Source organism: Somniosus microcephalus, chromosome 24, assembly GCF_052327205.1.
Source record: "Somniosus microcephalus isolate GS21.2 chromosome 24, FLI_Smic_1.0, whole genome shotgun sequence".
Classification (NCBI taxonomy): domain Eukaryota; kingdom Metazoa; phylum Chordata; class Chondrichthyes; order Squaliformes; family Somniosidae; genus Somniosus; species Somniosus microcephalus.
Window position 1 is genome coordinate 5,930,325 of NC_141010.1, and position 15,187 is coordinate 5,945,511.

The 15,187-nt window shown below is 48.1% G+C and overlaps 1 protein-coding gene across 1 annotated transcript in view; it reads right to left on the reverse strand.

Moving 5' to 3' along the window:
* skap1 (src kinase associated phosphoprotein 1) overlaps window positions 1–15,187 on the reverse strand; it is a 504,878-nt gene that overhangs the window by 63,196 nt on the left and 426,495 nt on the right. The window contains exon 12 of the mRNA XM_085966146.1: window positions 3,597–3,709. Coding sequence (XP_085822272.1) covers window positions 3,597–3,709 — 113 coding nt within the window. The remainder of the gene's footprint in view (window positions 1–3,596; window positions 3,710–15,187) is intronic.

The following is a 15,187-nucleotide window of genomic DNA, read 5'->3' on the forward strand; positions in this document are numbered from 1 at the left end:
AGAACGCTTCATCACGTCTCTCAGCCATGTCCCAGTGCATCACGCAAAATGCATGAGCTGCAGTGACTGTTACGCAGGCGAAGGTGGGAGCTGTGTTTTTTTTTGCGCACAGCAAGATCCCGCAAAAGGCAGTGAGGTGAATGGCCAATGGGCTGGCGGAGGGAGAATGCCCCTGCTTTTCGTCGAACAGTGTCACAGGCTCCTTACCATCAGAATGCACAGGCAGGGTCTCGGTCTAAAACCCAATCCGAAGGTCCTCCAACTGCACAGCACTCTCCTCTGCCCTGCACTGGAGTGTCGGCCAAGATTACATGGTCAGGTTGTTGTGTGGGACTTGAGCCCAGAATCGTCTGACTCAAAGTGTGGGAGGAGGAGCGTGGTCAGTGTCCTTGCAGACTCACCACAGAAGGCATGCTGTTGCAGAAAGGCCGTCCCTGGTGCTCAGAGGCAGATACCTCATATGATGAGCTGTAAAGGCAGGTTTGGCTTCCAGTTTTTGCTGAGTTCGCTGATATGAGATGCAGAAACAGTTGGGGGCCTACAATTGCCCCCTACATAGGGGTTGCCAACCCTCCAGGATTGCCCTGGAATCGCCATGAATTGAAGATTCATGGGGGACATTAAAAAACATAATGTGCAATTAATTTTCTTTGAACAGCTATTATTTATAAAAATATTGGCGATGGTAAAGAAGGCGGTTTGACTCAAAGTCAAGAATCAGCCAATCAAGTAATGAAGAGTCTGTTGCTTTCCGATTGGCTGTGAGCAGGCGGGGCGCCGCTACGATGGGCATCTCGGGTGACCAATGGCGGGAGTGTGGGGGCGGGGCACCTCCAGGAATATGTCCAATCAGAGTTGGCTTTTTTTGTGGAGGCCAAGAATCAGCCAGGACTCCCACTCCCCATAACTACACAAGGTTGCATCAACTTGGCTTGTATTCCATTGAGTTTAGAAGATGGAGGGGTGATCTTTAAAATGTTAAATAGGATTTGATTGGGTGGATACGGAGCAACTATTTCCACTGGTGGGGGAATCAAGAACAAGGGGACATAACCTTAAATTTAGAGCCACGCCATTCAGAAGTGAAATCAGGAAGCACTTTTTCCCACAAAGGTTGATAGAAATATGGAACCCTTACCCCTGAAAGACTGTGAAAGTTCCAATTGAACTCCCAACATCCACAGTCTTTTTGAGGGAGGGAGTTCCAGATTTCCGCTACCCTTTGTGTGAAGAAGTGCTTCCTGACATCACCTCTGAACAGCCTGGCTCTAATTTTAAGGTTATGCCCCCTTGTTCTGGACTCCCCCCACCAGAGGCAATAGTTTCTCTCCACCTACGCTATCAAATATTTAATCATCTTAAACACCTCAATTAGATCACCCTTAAACCTTCTATATGACTGGCACCCCATCAACCACCTTAAACATTCACTCCCTCCACCACCGGCGCACTGTGGCTGCAGTGTGTACCATCTACAAGATGCAATGCAGCAACTCACCAAGGCTTCTTCGGCAGCACCTCCCAAACCCGCAACCTCTTCCACCTCGAAGGACAAGGGCAGCAGGCGCATGGGAACACCACCACCTCCAAGTTCCCCTCCAAGTCACACACCATCCTGACTTGGAAATATATCGGCCGTTCCTTCATCGTCGCTGGGTCAAAATCCTGGAACTCCCTCCCTAACAGCACTGTGGGAGCACCTTCACCTCACGGACTGCAGCGGTTCAAGAAGGCGGCTCACCACCACCTTCTCAAGGGGCAATTAGGGATAGGCAATAAATGCTGGCATTGCCAGCGATGCCCAGGTCCCATGAACGAATAAAAAAAAATTACTGGAGGGAATATAGGTGAGCAGGAGATTGGGAGTCTTTCCATGCTCCTGCTCACCTCCCTCTGGCTCCTGGCCACCTTTCCACAGCTCCCTGTCTCCCGTTTGCTTCTCCCTCTCTCCCAGCCTCCCGCCAATCTCTCTCCCAGCCTCCCGCCAATCTCTCTCCCAGCCTCCCGCCAATCTGTCTCCCAGCCTCCCGCCAATCTGTCTCCCAGCCTCCCGCCAATCTCTCTCCCAGCCTCCCGCCAATCTCTCTCTCAGGCTCCCGTTTCACCCACTTGCCTCTGCCCTGCTCACGAGCTCTCGCCGGTCTCTCTTCGCTTCCCACCAGCCCTCGGGTCTCTCCCTGGCTCCCCCCGCTCTTCCCCCTCAAGCCCCCAGTCTGAGTGTAGCGCTTGCACCAAACGCAACAGCCAGCGCAAATTAAAAGTCAAGTTTCCCGTTCTCTGGGGAGCCGTGCTAACTGATGAGATGTCTTAGACGTGGGTCGTGGATTTTTTTTTCCAGGTCTTTGATTGGAAATTAGGAGATAATCTTACATGCGAATATATAGCAGTACGTTGCTCGTGCTTCTTTCAGTAGGACAGGAACCAACTCTGATGCCTCACATTAAGACTCAAATACATCAGGCCCACCATCTGATATAATGCACATTGATGATAAGGCTCTCTCTCTCTATATACATATAAATATGTAGAATCTGCAATAAAATCTCTGCACAGCTCCCAGAGAATGGGCTACACAGAGAGAGGGAGAGAGAAAGAGAGACACACTTCTAATGCATAATGATCGGGAAATAACTGGTCTGTTTCCACACGCTCGATGTGATACATTGTCGGTGTCAGGCTCCTTGTACGGGTTAGAAACACAAGTAGTTACTCAAACTCGCCAATCACGCTGGTGTATCTCTTTCGCCAGTCTTCTGTCACAGGCTAATGGACCAATCAATTCAAGCCTTTGTGCGGCATAGGTGACCTGAAGTTGAACTGGTGAATAATCACTCGAGACGGCAAAATCACCGCCAGCCATCCAGAGATTATTCTCAGCCTTTAGGGGTTTGGCATTGTGGTTGAACCAGTACAAGGATAGAGAGAGAGAATGGATTTTCCCTCTCTGCTTGATGCTTAAGTAGATAATTTAACAAACATTTGCATCCATACATCATTTGTTCATTGGCTGCTTTAAGCCTGTACTTATACGGCGGGAGGGTATCTTGGTACTGTACTGCATTGCTAATTATTTCTTAATAAACTCGCGGTAAGGATATGGTCATTAGTAATTCCGCATTGCAATCACCAGGGTCCAGTGTCCATGATCCAGGACTGCCCCTGTGATATTACCCATACCAACAAACCAAATCAAACATAAAAGGGGCACAGGGTTCAGTGAGGATACTGGATTCCCTAGGCACGGAGCGTACAGGAACCCACGACCTTCTGACTCAGAGGCACGAGTGCTACCCACTGAGCCATGGCTGACAACAGGCCGCTGGGAAGCACAAGTGTGAGAAACAGGACTGTGCGGGGATGCGCTATCTCCCTGCGGTTGAATATACTTGGCCAGCACTCACTGTGTCCAGGCTCCATTACCGATTTAGCCTGGCGGTCCGTTTGGGTTTGAGTGCAGTCGATGCGATGATAACCATCGACCGCCACCAAGCAACGCATTCACACCCTGCGGTTAACAATGACCAGGATGTTGAGAGGGAAGGAGGAGAAAGATGCATGCCTCACCAATAGAGTAAATGATTTATTCATTGCCTTACCTTGCTCAGGATGTGAATCAAGTCGCCTCGTTTAAATGACAGCTCGTCAGCCTCCTCGCTAATGCAATCCCAGAGTCCCAGGTAGTAACTTGTATAATCGGTGCTGGCATTTCCTTTATAAAATGAAAAGAGGAGACCTTGTAACTACTCAGAGATTTATTCGAGCTATTAAATGCCCTTTATTAATGAACCAATAAGGCATAAGTGGGAGTGTGGCAGGTTGTAACTAAAGAGGAAAGTGGATCAAGCGACGGGAGGCGCAGGATGCGTGTTTTAATCAAGGCCGCCTCTCCTCAGCTACAACCAACCGCACTCCTGCGCGCCCATTATTGCTATTTAATCACCTCTTAGAGGTGTCTTAAGTCAAGGGTGGCCAACCATGAGCCTGGGCAACTCGGTCCTATTCAGGTTGTTTGAATTCCCTGTGCCTGGAAGTTTAGGAAGAGCTGTTGGTAGCTATGCTTCCTCACTGGGAGGATGAATTCGAGATCCGAACACTATCCTCTGCCCAGGAGACGTGGAAATGAATGGGAACATTGCTTTAAACCTCAGTATGAGGCCCATGAGCCTCTTTGGTACACCTCTGAAGTGGCTATCGAAGACTGATTGCTGGTGCTGTCGCCTCTCACTAAGGTTCCTGCGTATGCAGCGGAACACTGACCTGCCGTGAGGTGGGCACTGCACGGTGACAGCAAGACTAACAAGAACAATTTAAGGTTATTTTTATTCCAGTCTCGCCAAGGCAAGGGCACTGCAACTGGCTCGAGAAGCTCCTGGGAAGGTGAGGGGATGAAGCAGCAAAATGGAGATCAGCCCGGGTTCCTGCTCCTGACTCCAATCACAGGATTGGCATTGGGCGCGGCCCTGATATCAGACAAAGGTTCCTGCGTCAATACAAACGAAGAATTTGCATTTAGATAGCGCCTCAGGACATCCCAAAGCACTTTACAGACAATTAAAAACTTTTTGAAGCATTGTCACTGATGTAATGTGAGGAAACGCAGCAGCCAATTTGCGCACAGCAAGATCCCACAAAAAGCAATGACCAGATCATCTGTTTTAGTGATGTGGGTTGAGGATAAATGTTGGGCACGACAGCGAGTAGAAATCTTCACATACAATGAAGTACTTTTGAAGTATAGTCACTGTTCTGATGTAGGAAAAGATCTAGTTAATTAGTCTGATATACCCTCACAATAACACTCTGATATACCCCACACCTCTCACAATAACACTCTGATATACCACACACACCTCACTGTAACACTCTGATATACCCCACACCCCTCACTGTAACACTGTGATATACCCCACACCCCTCACAGTAACACTCTGATATACCCCACACCCCTCACTGTAACACTCTGATATACCCCACAGTAAACACCTGTGAAACCAACTCCTGCCTTCAGTGTCTCTATTAACACACGGATACAACAGTGGCGGCGAATTGGAAACGGACTTACCTGCAATTCGGCAGCACCTCAAGGACATCAATTCCTCAGACGTCCAAAGTCGAAGAAAAGCAAGAAAAAAAAACTGTGGTTTCACCAGCTAGCCGAGCTGGTGGCAGGTACTGCAATAATCCTTCCTGGGCGGCGGGCTGGGGCTCCATCGGCTGGCTCTGCAGCGAGGCCAAGCAGCGAAGGCGGAGGCAAACAGAAACAGACGGGGGGAGCACTTGGGAGACGGCCGGCGCTGCAAAGCAGGTCGGCGTTCGGACCTAGCAGAGGGGGGGAAAAGTCCCAGAGAGTCTGGCGGGAACAAGTCTCCACCTGTAAATAAAATTTTTAAAAACAGCGGAAAACAGCGTTGTCAGCAGCAGCGGCGGGAAAGCGCCATATTTTTTCTGCAGGAAAGAAAAGAAAGCGCGGGAAGCGCCATTTTTTTCCCAGGATGCCTAAGGCTGGCAATATTGATGCTTTTGATAACGATATAGAGGATTGGACCACATATGTGGAAAGAGTGGAGGTATATTGCACAGCAAATGGAATAGAAAATGATAAAAAGGCATCAGTGCTTCTAAATCTAATGGGCGCAAAGACATACGGGCTGTTACAAAACTTAATCACTCCAGCCAAACCAAAGGACAAGAATTTTAAGGAAATTGTTTGTACCCTACAGGAGCACTTAAACCCAACACCGCTGCTGATAGCGGAACGATTCAAATTCTTCAAGAGGAATCAGCACAGGAAAGAAAGTAACGCTGATTACCTCACCGAATTAAGAAAGCTATCAAAGCACTGCCAATTCAGGGCAGGACTGGCAGATTCTCTTCGAGACAAATTCGTCTGCGGTCTCCTAAGTGAAGAAACATAGAAAAGGCTGCTTTCTGAGAAAGATTTGACACTGGACAAGGCTTTCAGTATGGCTGTATGATACGAAGCAGCCGCAAGAGGAGCTGCAGAGATACAGCAAAAGACACAGGACTTCGGCACCCATGAAATGACACAGGGTTTCGAGAGATGTTATCGCTGTGGCAGATCCACCCATGACCAGAGGGACTGCTCATTCAAGGACAAAGCATGCAGGCAATGCGGAAAGATTGGACACATTGCACGGGTATGCCGATCTGGACAAAAAAACTCCACGGACAGGAAAAAAAAAATCAATAAAGTACAGAAAGGTACAAATGATGACGGACAGTAGCTCCGAAGACCAGAAGAGCGATAGCGGCTCCGGAAACAAGAGACTAAGCTGTCTCAAATTACATAATGTGATTGCCAAAGAAGATTACCAGACCATTTGGGTTACCCTCACGATAGCAGGGTCCCCAGTTAAAATGGAGCTAGATACAGGATCAGCTCTGACCGTCATAAATCGACGGGATTACGAGCGGCTATTCCCGCATATACCTTTAAAAGACACATCCATTATCTTGAAAACATATACGGGGCAGAAAGTATACCCCAAAGGAAAAATAAGGGTGCCTGTTGTATACAACGGCAAGGAAATACAGAAGTTGTATTTATACGTTCTACAAGATGGTGGTCCACCGCTGTTGGGAAGTGAATGGATCAGGAAGATACGTTTAGACTGGCACTCCATTCAGGCACTGACGGTGACCAGTAAGAAAAAAAATGATGATGACGTCATACCTGAACGATTAAAAGACATCTTGGCCAACGCCAAGGAAGTGTTTCAAGAGAAACTAGGAACCTTGAAAGGCATCACCGCCTCAATAAAAGTGGAAGATGCGGCAATTCCCAAGTTTTTTAAGGCAAGGCCGGTGCCATACGCAATTCGTCCAGCAGTCGAGGCAGAGCTGGAGAATTTGGAAAAGGCAGGCGTATTATCCAAGATAGATTGGAGCGAGTGGGCAACACCCATTGTCCCGGTCATGAAGAAAACGTTGAATAATGATAAATCTGAAGAACAGAGAAAAATTCGCATCTGTGGAGACTTCAAGGTGACTGTAAACCCGGTCCTTCGCACGGTACAGTATCCTCTTCCGAGGATAGAAGATATTTTCGCCTCACTATCCGGAGGGAAACGTTTCACCAAAATTGACTTGGCACAGGCATATCTACAGATGGAGGTTGAAGAGGCCTCTAAAAAGTATCTCACGATAAATACACACAAAGGCCTGTACCAGTACAATCGACTGGTTTTCGGAGTAGCATCAGCTCCAGCTATCTGGCAAAGAGCTATGGAGCAAGTCCTCCAAGGGATTCCAGGGACTCAACGCTACCTAGACGACATCCTTGTAACAGGAGAAAACGACAACGAGCACCTTGCCAATTTGGAGCAGGTGCTGAGAGAACGGGGCCTACGAGCAAATCGCCCCAAGTGCGAATTTTTCCAGAAACAAATATCATATTGTGGCCACATAATTAATAAGGAAGGGTTGCATAAGTCACCTGACAAAATTGAAGCGGTCATAAAAGCCCCAGCACCTGAAAATGTTTCACAATTAAGGTCGTTCCTGGGATTGATAAATTACTATCATAAATTTTTACTGAATTTATCAACTCTTCTGCACCCTCTTAATGAACTTCTACAAACAGGAGTAATTTGGAAATGGAGCGAAGACTGTAAACGTGCCTTCCATAAATGCAAAGACTTAATCACGTCCAAGGAAGTTTTGGCTCATTACAACCCATCACTGCCAATCAGACTGGCGTGCGATGCATCCCCTTACGGCGTAGGAGCGGTATTATCGCATAGATTCCCTGATGGCTCGGAGTGGCCGATAGCTTTTGCGTCACGCTCATTGAACTCAGCTGAGCGTAACTATGCCCAAATCGACAGGGAAGCACTCAGCCTGGTATGGGGAGTGAAGAAATTCAACCATTACCTACACGGACAAAAATTTACCTTGTTTACTGACCATCAACCCCTCATCTCCATATTCAACCCTAAAAAGGGTGTTCCCATTATGACAGCTACAGAGGTGGTCCCTTTTTCTAGGGGCACACCAATATGACATAGAATACAAAGGATCAAAACAGCATGGGAATGCTGACGGTTTATCGCGCCTACCGTTGCCAACGGTAGAAGAGGCACCTACAGTAGACCCAGTGGAGATGTTCCACTCTACCATAGTGGAATGTCTACCAGTAACAAATTCTGCCATTGAAAGGGAAACGAGAAATGACCCGACTCTCTCACGAGTCTACGATTTAACAGTGAAGGGATGGCCAGCACATGGCGAACCACTGTTGCCAGCATTCTCGCAAAGAAGAGAACAGCTGTCAGTGTGCCGAGGAACCTTGATGTGTGGATCCAGAGTGGTGATTCCACCCAAACTCCAGGATAAAGTGCTAAAGGAGCTTCACGAGGGGCATCTGGGTGGAGTGAAAATGAAGAACCTAGCCAGGGCGTTTGTATGGTGGCCAGGTATCGATGGAGACATCGAAGAAATGACCAAGAGCTGCCTAGGATGCCAGAAGGTCCAAAACGTTCCACCACAAGCCCCTCTACATCCATGGGAGTGGCCCTCATCTCCATGGCAAAGGGTACACATCGACTTTGCTGGTCCATTTATGGACTCAATGTTCTTAATCGCAGTTGATGCACACTCCAAGTGGCCGGAGGTAATAAAGATGTCCTCCACCACAGTATTAAGGACCATATTTGCCAGGAATGGGCTGCCTGAACAGATCTGTTCTGATAATGGACCGCGATTTGTGTCTGAAGAATTCAGGAAGTTCTTAAAAAACAATGGGGTTAAGCACTACATGTCCGCTCCATACCATCCCGCCACCAATGGATTGGCTGAAAGGTTTGTCCAGACCTTCAAGAAGGCCATAAAGGCCATGGGTAATGAAGACATAAAACTTCAGCATAAGGTAGATAACTTCTTGTTTGCATACAGGAATGCAACACATATGGTTACAAACCAAACTCCCGCCATGATGTTCTTCAATAGAAGCCTAAGATGCCGACTGGATTTGATCAAGCCAAACATCAGAAGGGACGTGGAGAACCGGCAATTTCAAGGCATGAACGAAAGGCCAACTAGAACCTTCCAGATAGGTCAACAGGTTTTGGCCTGGGACTACCGTACCGAGAAATGGCAGCCTGGAACTATTTGCACACGACTAGGACTGCTGATGTATATCGTGGACATTGGAGAAAGCATAATAAGGCGCCATGCTGACCAGATCATAGAGTCATCCGAAAAGGGACAACCTACACCACAACTCTATATGCCTAATGATGAAGTAGAGATACCCATAGTATCTACCTCCGATCCGGTGATACTGGAACCAGATGAACCCGACACTGGCATTCAAGCCGAATCAGCCTTGCCAAAAGAACCTACTACACCACCAGAAACTACTACACCACCGAGGCGTTATCCGGAACGAGTCAGGAAGCCTCCAGAGAGACTGACTTATAATTGATTATCTGCAGCAATGTGTAGATTATTGTCCTTGTAACATGTAATTAATGATTACTTAAAATATTATGTACTGGTTGGCTAAAAGGGGAGGAATTGTAGTGTATGTGCCTTTAAGAGCCCCCTGTGTACTGTAATGCCGGTAATGGCCACTCGGGCTATATAAGCCTGTATATTGTGTTGTATCAGTTAGTTCACCTCCAGACTTTGTTCAGTAAACACCTGTGAAACCAACTCCTGCCTTCAGTGTCTCGATTAACACACAGATACAACAGATATACCCCACACCCCTCACTGTAACACTCTGATATACCCCACACCTCTCACTGTAACACTCTGATATAACCCACACCCCTCACTGTAACACTCTGATATACCCCACACCCCTCACTGTAACACTCTGATATTCCTCACACCTCTCACTGTAGCACACTGATATAACCCACACCCCTCACTGTAACACTGATATACCTCACACCCCTCACTGTAACACTCTGATATAACCCACACCCAACACTGTAACACTCTGATATACCCCACACCCCTCACTGTAACACTTCGATATACCCACACCCCTCACTGTAACACACTGATATACCCCACACCTCTCACTGTAACACTCTGATACACCCCACACCCCTCACTGTTAACACTCTGATATACCCCACGCCCCTCACTGTAACACTCTGATATACCCCACACCCCTCACTGTAACACTCTGATATACCCCACAACCCTCACTGTAACACTTCGATATACCCACACCCCTCACTGTAACACTCTGATATACCCCACACCCCTCACTGTAACACTCTGATATACCCCACACCTCTCACTGTAACACTCTGATATACCCCACACCCCTCACTGTAACACACTGATATACCCACACCTCTCACTGTAACACTGTGATATACCCCACACCCCTCACTGTAACACTCTGATATACCCCACACCCCTCACTGTAACACTCTGATATACCCCACACCCCTCACTGTAACACTCTGATATACCCCACACCCCTCGCTGTAACACTCTGATATACCCCACACCCCTCACTGTAACACTCTAGTATACCCTATACCCCTCACTGTAACACTGATATACTCCACACTCCTCACTGTAACACCCCACACCCCTCACTGTAACAGGGGGATAGGGTGGGATATGTGTTGGTGCAGGGGTTACGGGGATCGGGTGGGATATGTGTCGGTGCAGGCTCGATGGGCCAAAATGGCCTCTATCTGCACTGTGGGGTTTCTGTGATTCTGTGAACACTCTGATATACCCCACACCCCTCACTGTAACACTGTGATATACCCCACACCTCTCACTGTAACACTGTGACATACCCCACACCTCTCACTGTAACACTCTGATATACCCCACACCCCTCACTTTAACACTCTGATATACCCCACACCCCTCACTGTAACACTCTGATATACCCCACACTGTAACACACTGATATACCCACACCCCTCACTTTAACACTCTGATATACCCCACACCCTCACTGTAACACTCTGATATACCCCACACCCCTCACTGTAACACTCTGATATACCCCACACCCCTCACTGTAACACTCTGATATACCCCACACCCCACACTGTAACACTCTGATATACCCCACACCCCTCACTGTAACACTGTGATATACCCCACACCCCTCACTGTAACACTCTGATATAACCCACACTGTAACATTCTGATATACCCCACACCACTCACTGGAACACTGATATACTCCACACTACTCACTGCAACACTCACTGATATAAGCCACACTGTAATACTCTGATATACTCCACACCCCTCACTGTAACACTGAGATATACCCCACACCCACACTGTAACACTCTGATATACCCAACACCCCACACTGTAACACTCTCCGATATATCCCACACCTCTCACTGGAATGCTCTGATATACACACCTCTCACTGTAACAATCTGATATATCCCACACCCCTCACTGTTACACTCTGATATACCCCATACCCCTCACTGTAACACTCTGATAAACCCCATACCCCTGACTGTAACACTCTCTGATATACCCCACACCCGTCACTGTAACACTCTCTGATATACCTCACACTGTAACACTCTGACATACCCACACCCCTCACTGGAACCCTCTGATATACCCCACACCCCGCACTGTAACACCCTTATATACCCTCACTACTCACTGTAACACTCTCTGATATATCCCACACCCCTCACTGTAATACTCTGATATACCCCACACACCTCACTGTAACACTCTGATATACCCTACACCCCTCACTGCAACACTCTGATATACCCCACACCCCGCACTGTAACACTGATATACCCCACACCCTCACTGTAACACTCTGATATACCCCACACCCCTCAGTGTAACACTCTGATCTACCTCACACCCACACTGTAACTCTCTGAAATACCCAACACCCCTCACAGTAACACTCTGATATATCCCACACCCCTCACTGTAACACTCTCTGATATACCCCACACTGTAACACTCTTATATACTCTACACCCCTCACTGTAACAATCTGATATACCCCACACCACTCACTGTAACATTTTCTGATATACCCCGTCACTGTAAGACTCTGATATGCCCCACAGCCCTCAGTGTAACACTCTGAAATACCTCACACACCTCACTGTAACACTCTCTGATATACCCGACACCGTAACACTCTGATATACCCACACCCCTCCCTGTAACACTCTGATATAGCCCACACCCTGCACTGTAACACTCTGATATACTCCACACCCCTCACTGTAACACACTGATATACCCCACACCTCTCACTGTAACACTCTGATATACCTCACACCCTCACTGTAACACTCTGATATACCCCACACCCCTCACTGTAACACTCTGATATACCCCACACCCCTCACTGTAACACTCTGATATACCCTACACTCCTCACTGTAACACTCAGATATACCCCACACTGCAACACTCTGAAATAACCCACACTGTAACACTCTGATATACCCCACACCACTCACTGCAACACTTTGATATACCCCACACCCCTCACTGTAACACTCTGATATATCCCTCACCCCTCACTGTTACACTCTGATATACCCACACCACTCACAGTAACACTCTCTATATACCCGACTCCCCTCACTGTAACACTCTGATATACACCACACTGTAACACTGATATACCCCACTCCCCTCACTGTAACACTCTGATATACCCCACACTGTAACACATACACCCCACACCACTCACTGTAACACTCTGATATACCCCACACCCCTCACGGTAGCACTCTGATATACCCCATACCCCTCACTGTAACAGTCTGAAATACCCCACACCCCTCACTGTAGCACTCTGATATACCCCACACCCCTCACTGTAGCACTCTGATATACCCCACACCCCTCACTGTAGCACTGATATACCCCGCACCCCTCACTGTAACACTCTGATATATCCAACACCCCTCACTGTAACACTCAGATCTACGCCACACCCCTCATTGAAACACTCTCTTGTATACCCCGCACTGTAATACTCTGATATACCCCACACCCCTCACTGTAACACTCTCCGATATACCCCACACTAACACTCTGATATACCTACACCCCTCACTGGAACACTCTGATATACCCCACACCCCGCATTGTAACATTCTGATATACACCACACCCCGCATTGTAACACTCTGATATACCCCACACCCCTCACTGTAACACTCTCAGATATACCCCACACTGTAACACTCTGATATACCCTACACCCCTCATTGAAACACTCTCTGGTATACCCCACACCCCTCACTGTAACACTCCGATATATTCGACACTGTAACACTCTGATATACCCCACACCCCTCACTGTAACACTCTGATGTACCCTGACACGAATCTTGTCATTGATGTGGAAATTACTTATGAAATGATACTGGGCGGCCTGTTGGTGGCGCTGCCCAGGGAGAGTATAAATACTTGGGCACGGGCCCAGCTTGCTCAGGACATTCTTTAACAGGAACCAGTGAAGGACACAACTAGACCTCCATGTTGAGAAGCAGTTGATTGAAGCCTTGTTTAATACTTAGACTAAGTGCCCAGTAGTTTTCTTATGTCAATTTAATCAACTGCAACCCGCTCCACGCTCTGAGTGATTTGGGAACAGACAGTTACGATTCAAACTGTAGAAGGGAACTCGGACATAGTAATCAATCCATCATGGAGAAACTACTCAGACCCGTCTCGACCTGGACCCGAATTCACTTACAGCTGCTAAGGTATGGAAACACTGGTATCGTACCTTCAGCAACTTCCTCGAGGAGTGTGGTGAGAATGTTCCTAATAAGTTATGAATGCTTGCCAATTATGAATCCCCTCATGTGTTTGACTTTATCGAAGACTGTGTAGACTATGACTCCGCTATCCAAACAGTACAGCAACTATATGTTTAGGCCCCAAACAAAATTTTTGCTCGACACCTACTGGCCACAACTCGACAACAACCCGGGGTATCAGTTGACGAATTCCTTCAAGAGCTTCGCAGGCTCAGCAAAGGTTGTAACCTTAAATCTGTCTCAGCTGAGCAGTACCGGGAGGAATTAATTCATGACTCTTATTAACGGAATTGCTTCTCCCCTCATACGCCAGCGTCTGTTGGAGAATACAACCCTCGGGTTACAAGCTGCCTATAACCAGGCATATTCTCTGGACTTAGCTCAAAAAAATTCAGATGCCTATTTTTTACCATATGCACGGACTGCTGCTACCACTTTTAGTGACTCCCCCGGTAAGCCTCAGGCGGAAGCCCTCACTGATGATGACCCTACCCTAGCGGCATCTTGGCAATCTAAAAAGAAGTGTTTCTTCTGTGGAGGTGCATTCCATTATAGGAAATTTCATCCACTCTGATCGGGGTCCCTCCTTCATGTCAAGCGAACTCAAGTTATCTTTCCCAACGGGGAATCACCACAAGTAAAACAACACTGTATCATCCTATTGGAAACAGACAGGTTGAGAGATAAAACGCCATTGTATGGAACGCTGTTCGTCTTGCACTGAGGTCACACAACCTATCAGACCAGCAGTGGGAAACTATGCTCCCTGACGCGTTGCATTCCATCAGGTCTCTTCTTTCTACAACCACCAACATTACTCCTCATGAACGATTCTTCGGGTTCCAGCATCGCTCCACTCATGGGACGTCCCTACCATCATGGTTGGCAGCTCCTGGCCCCGTGCTGCTCCGAAAATTCGTCCGATCCTCTAAGAGTGATCCCCTCGTCGACGAAGTGGAACTGACGGATGTCAATCCCACGTACGCGCACGTGCGGTACCCCGATGGCCGGGAATCCAAAGTGTCACTTCGGGATCTGGCTCCCTGCCCAACCGGTCCCAATCGATAGTGGGATCCGTATTAATGACGCCGATACCCTGCGCTCCTCTGAGGGTGACGCCCTACCCGGGATGTCAAGGGATCTGCCAGCTATTCCGCCGGATCAACCCGGGGAACAGAGCGCTCCCCGCGGGATGGCCACCCGAAGCCAGGATGCCGGTCAGTCACCGACTACTGAGCAGGGTGAAGCCAGCTCTGCGCCTGTGGGGGCCCGCACCCGGAGCCACGATCTCCCCAGTCCCCCTCAGGTCGATCAAGGCGACACGGACTCTGCCAGGGACCAAAACACGGTCCGAGGAGATGTGCCTTCCGGCCTCCAACAGAGATCCAAATGACTGC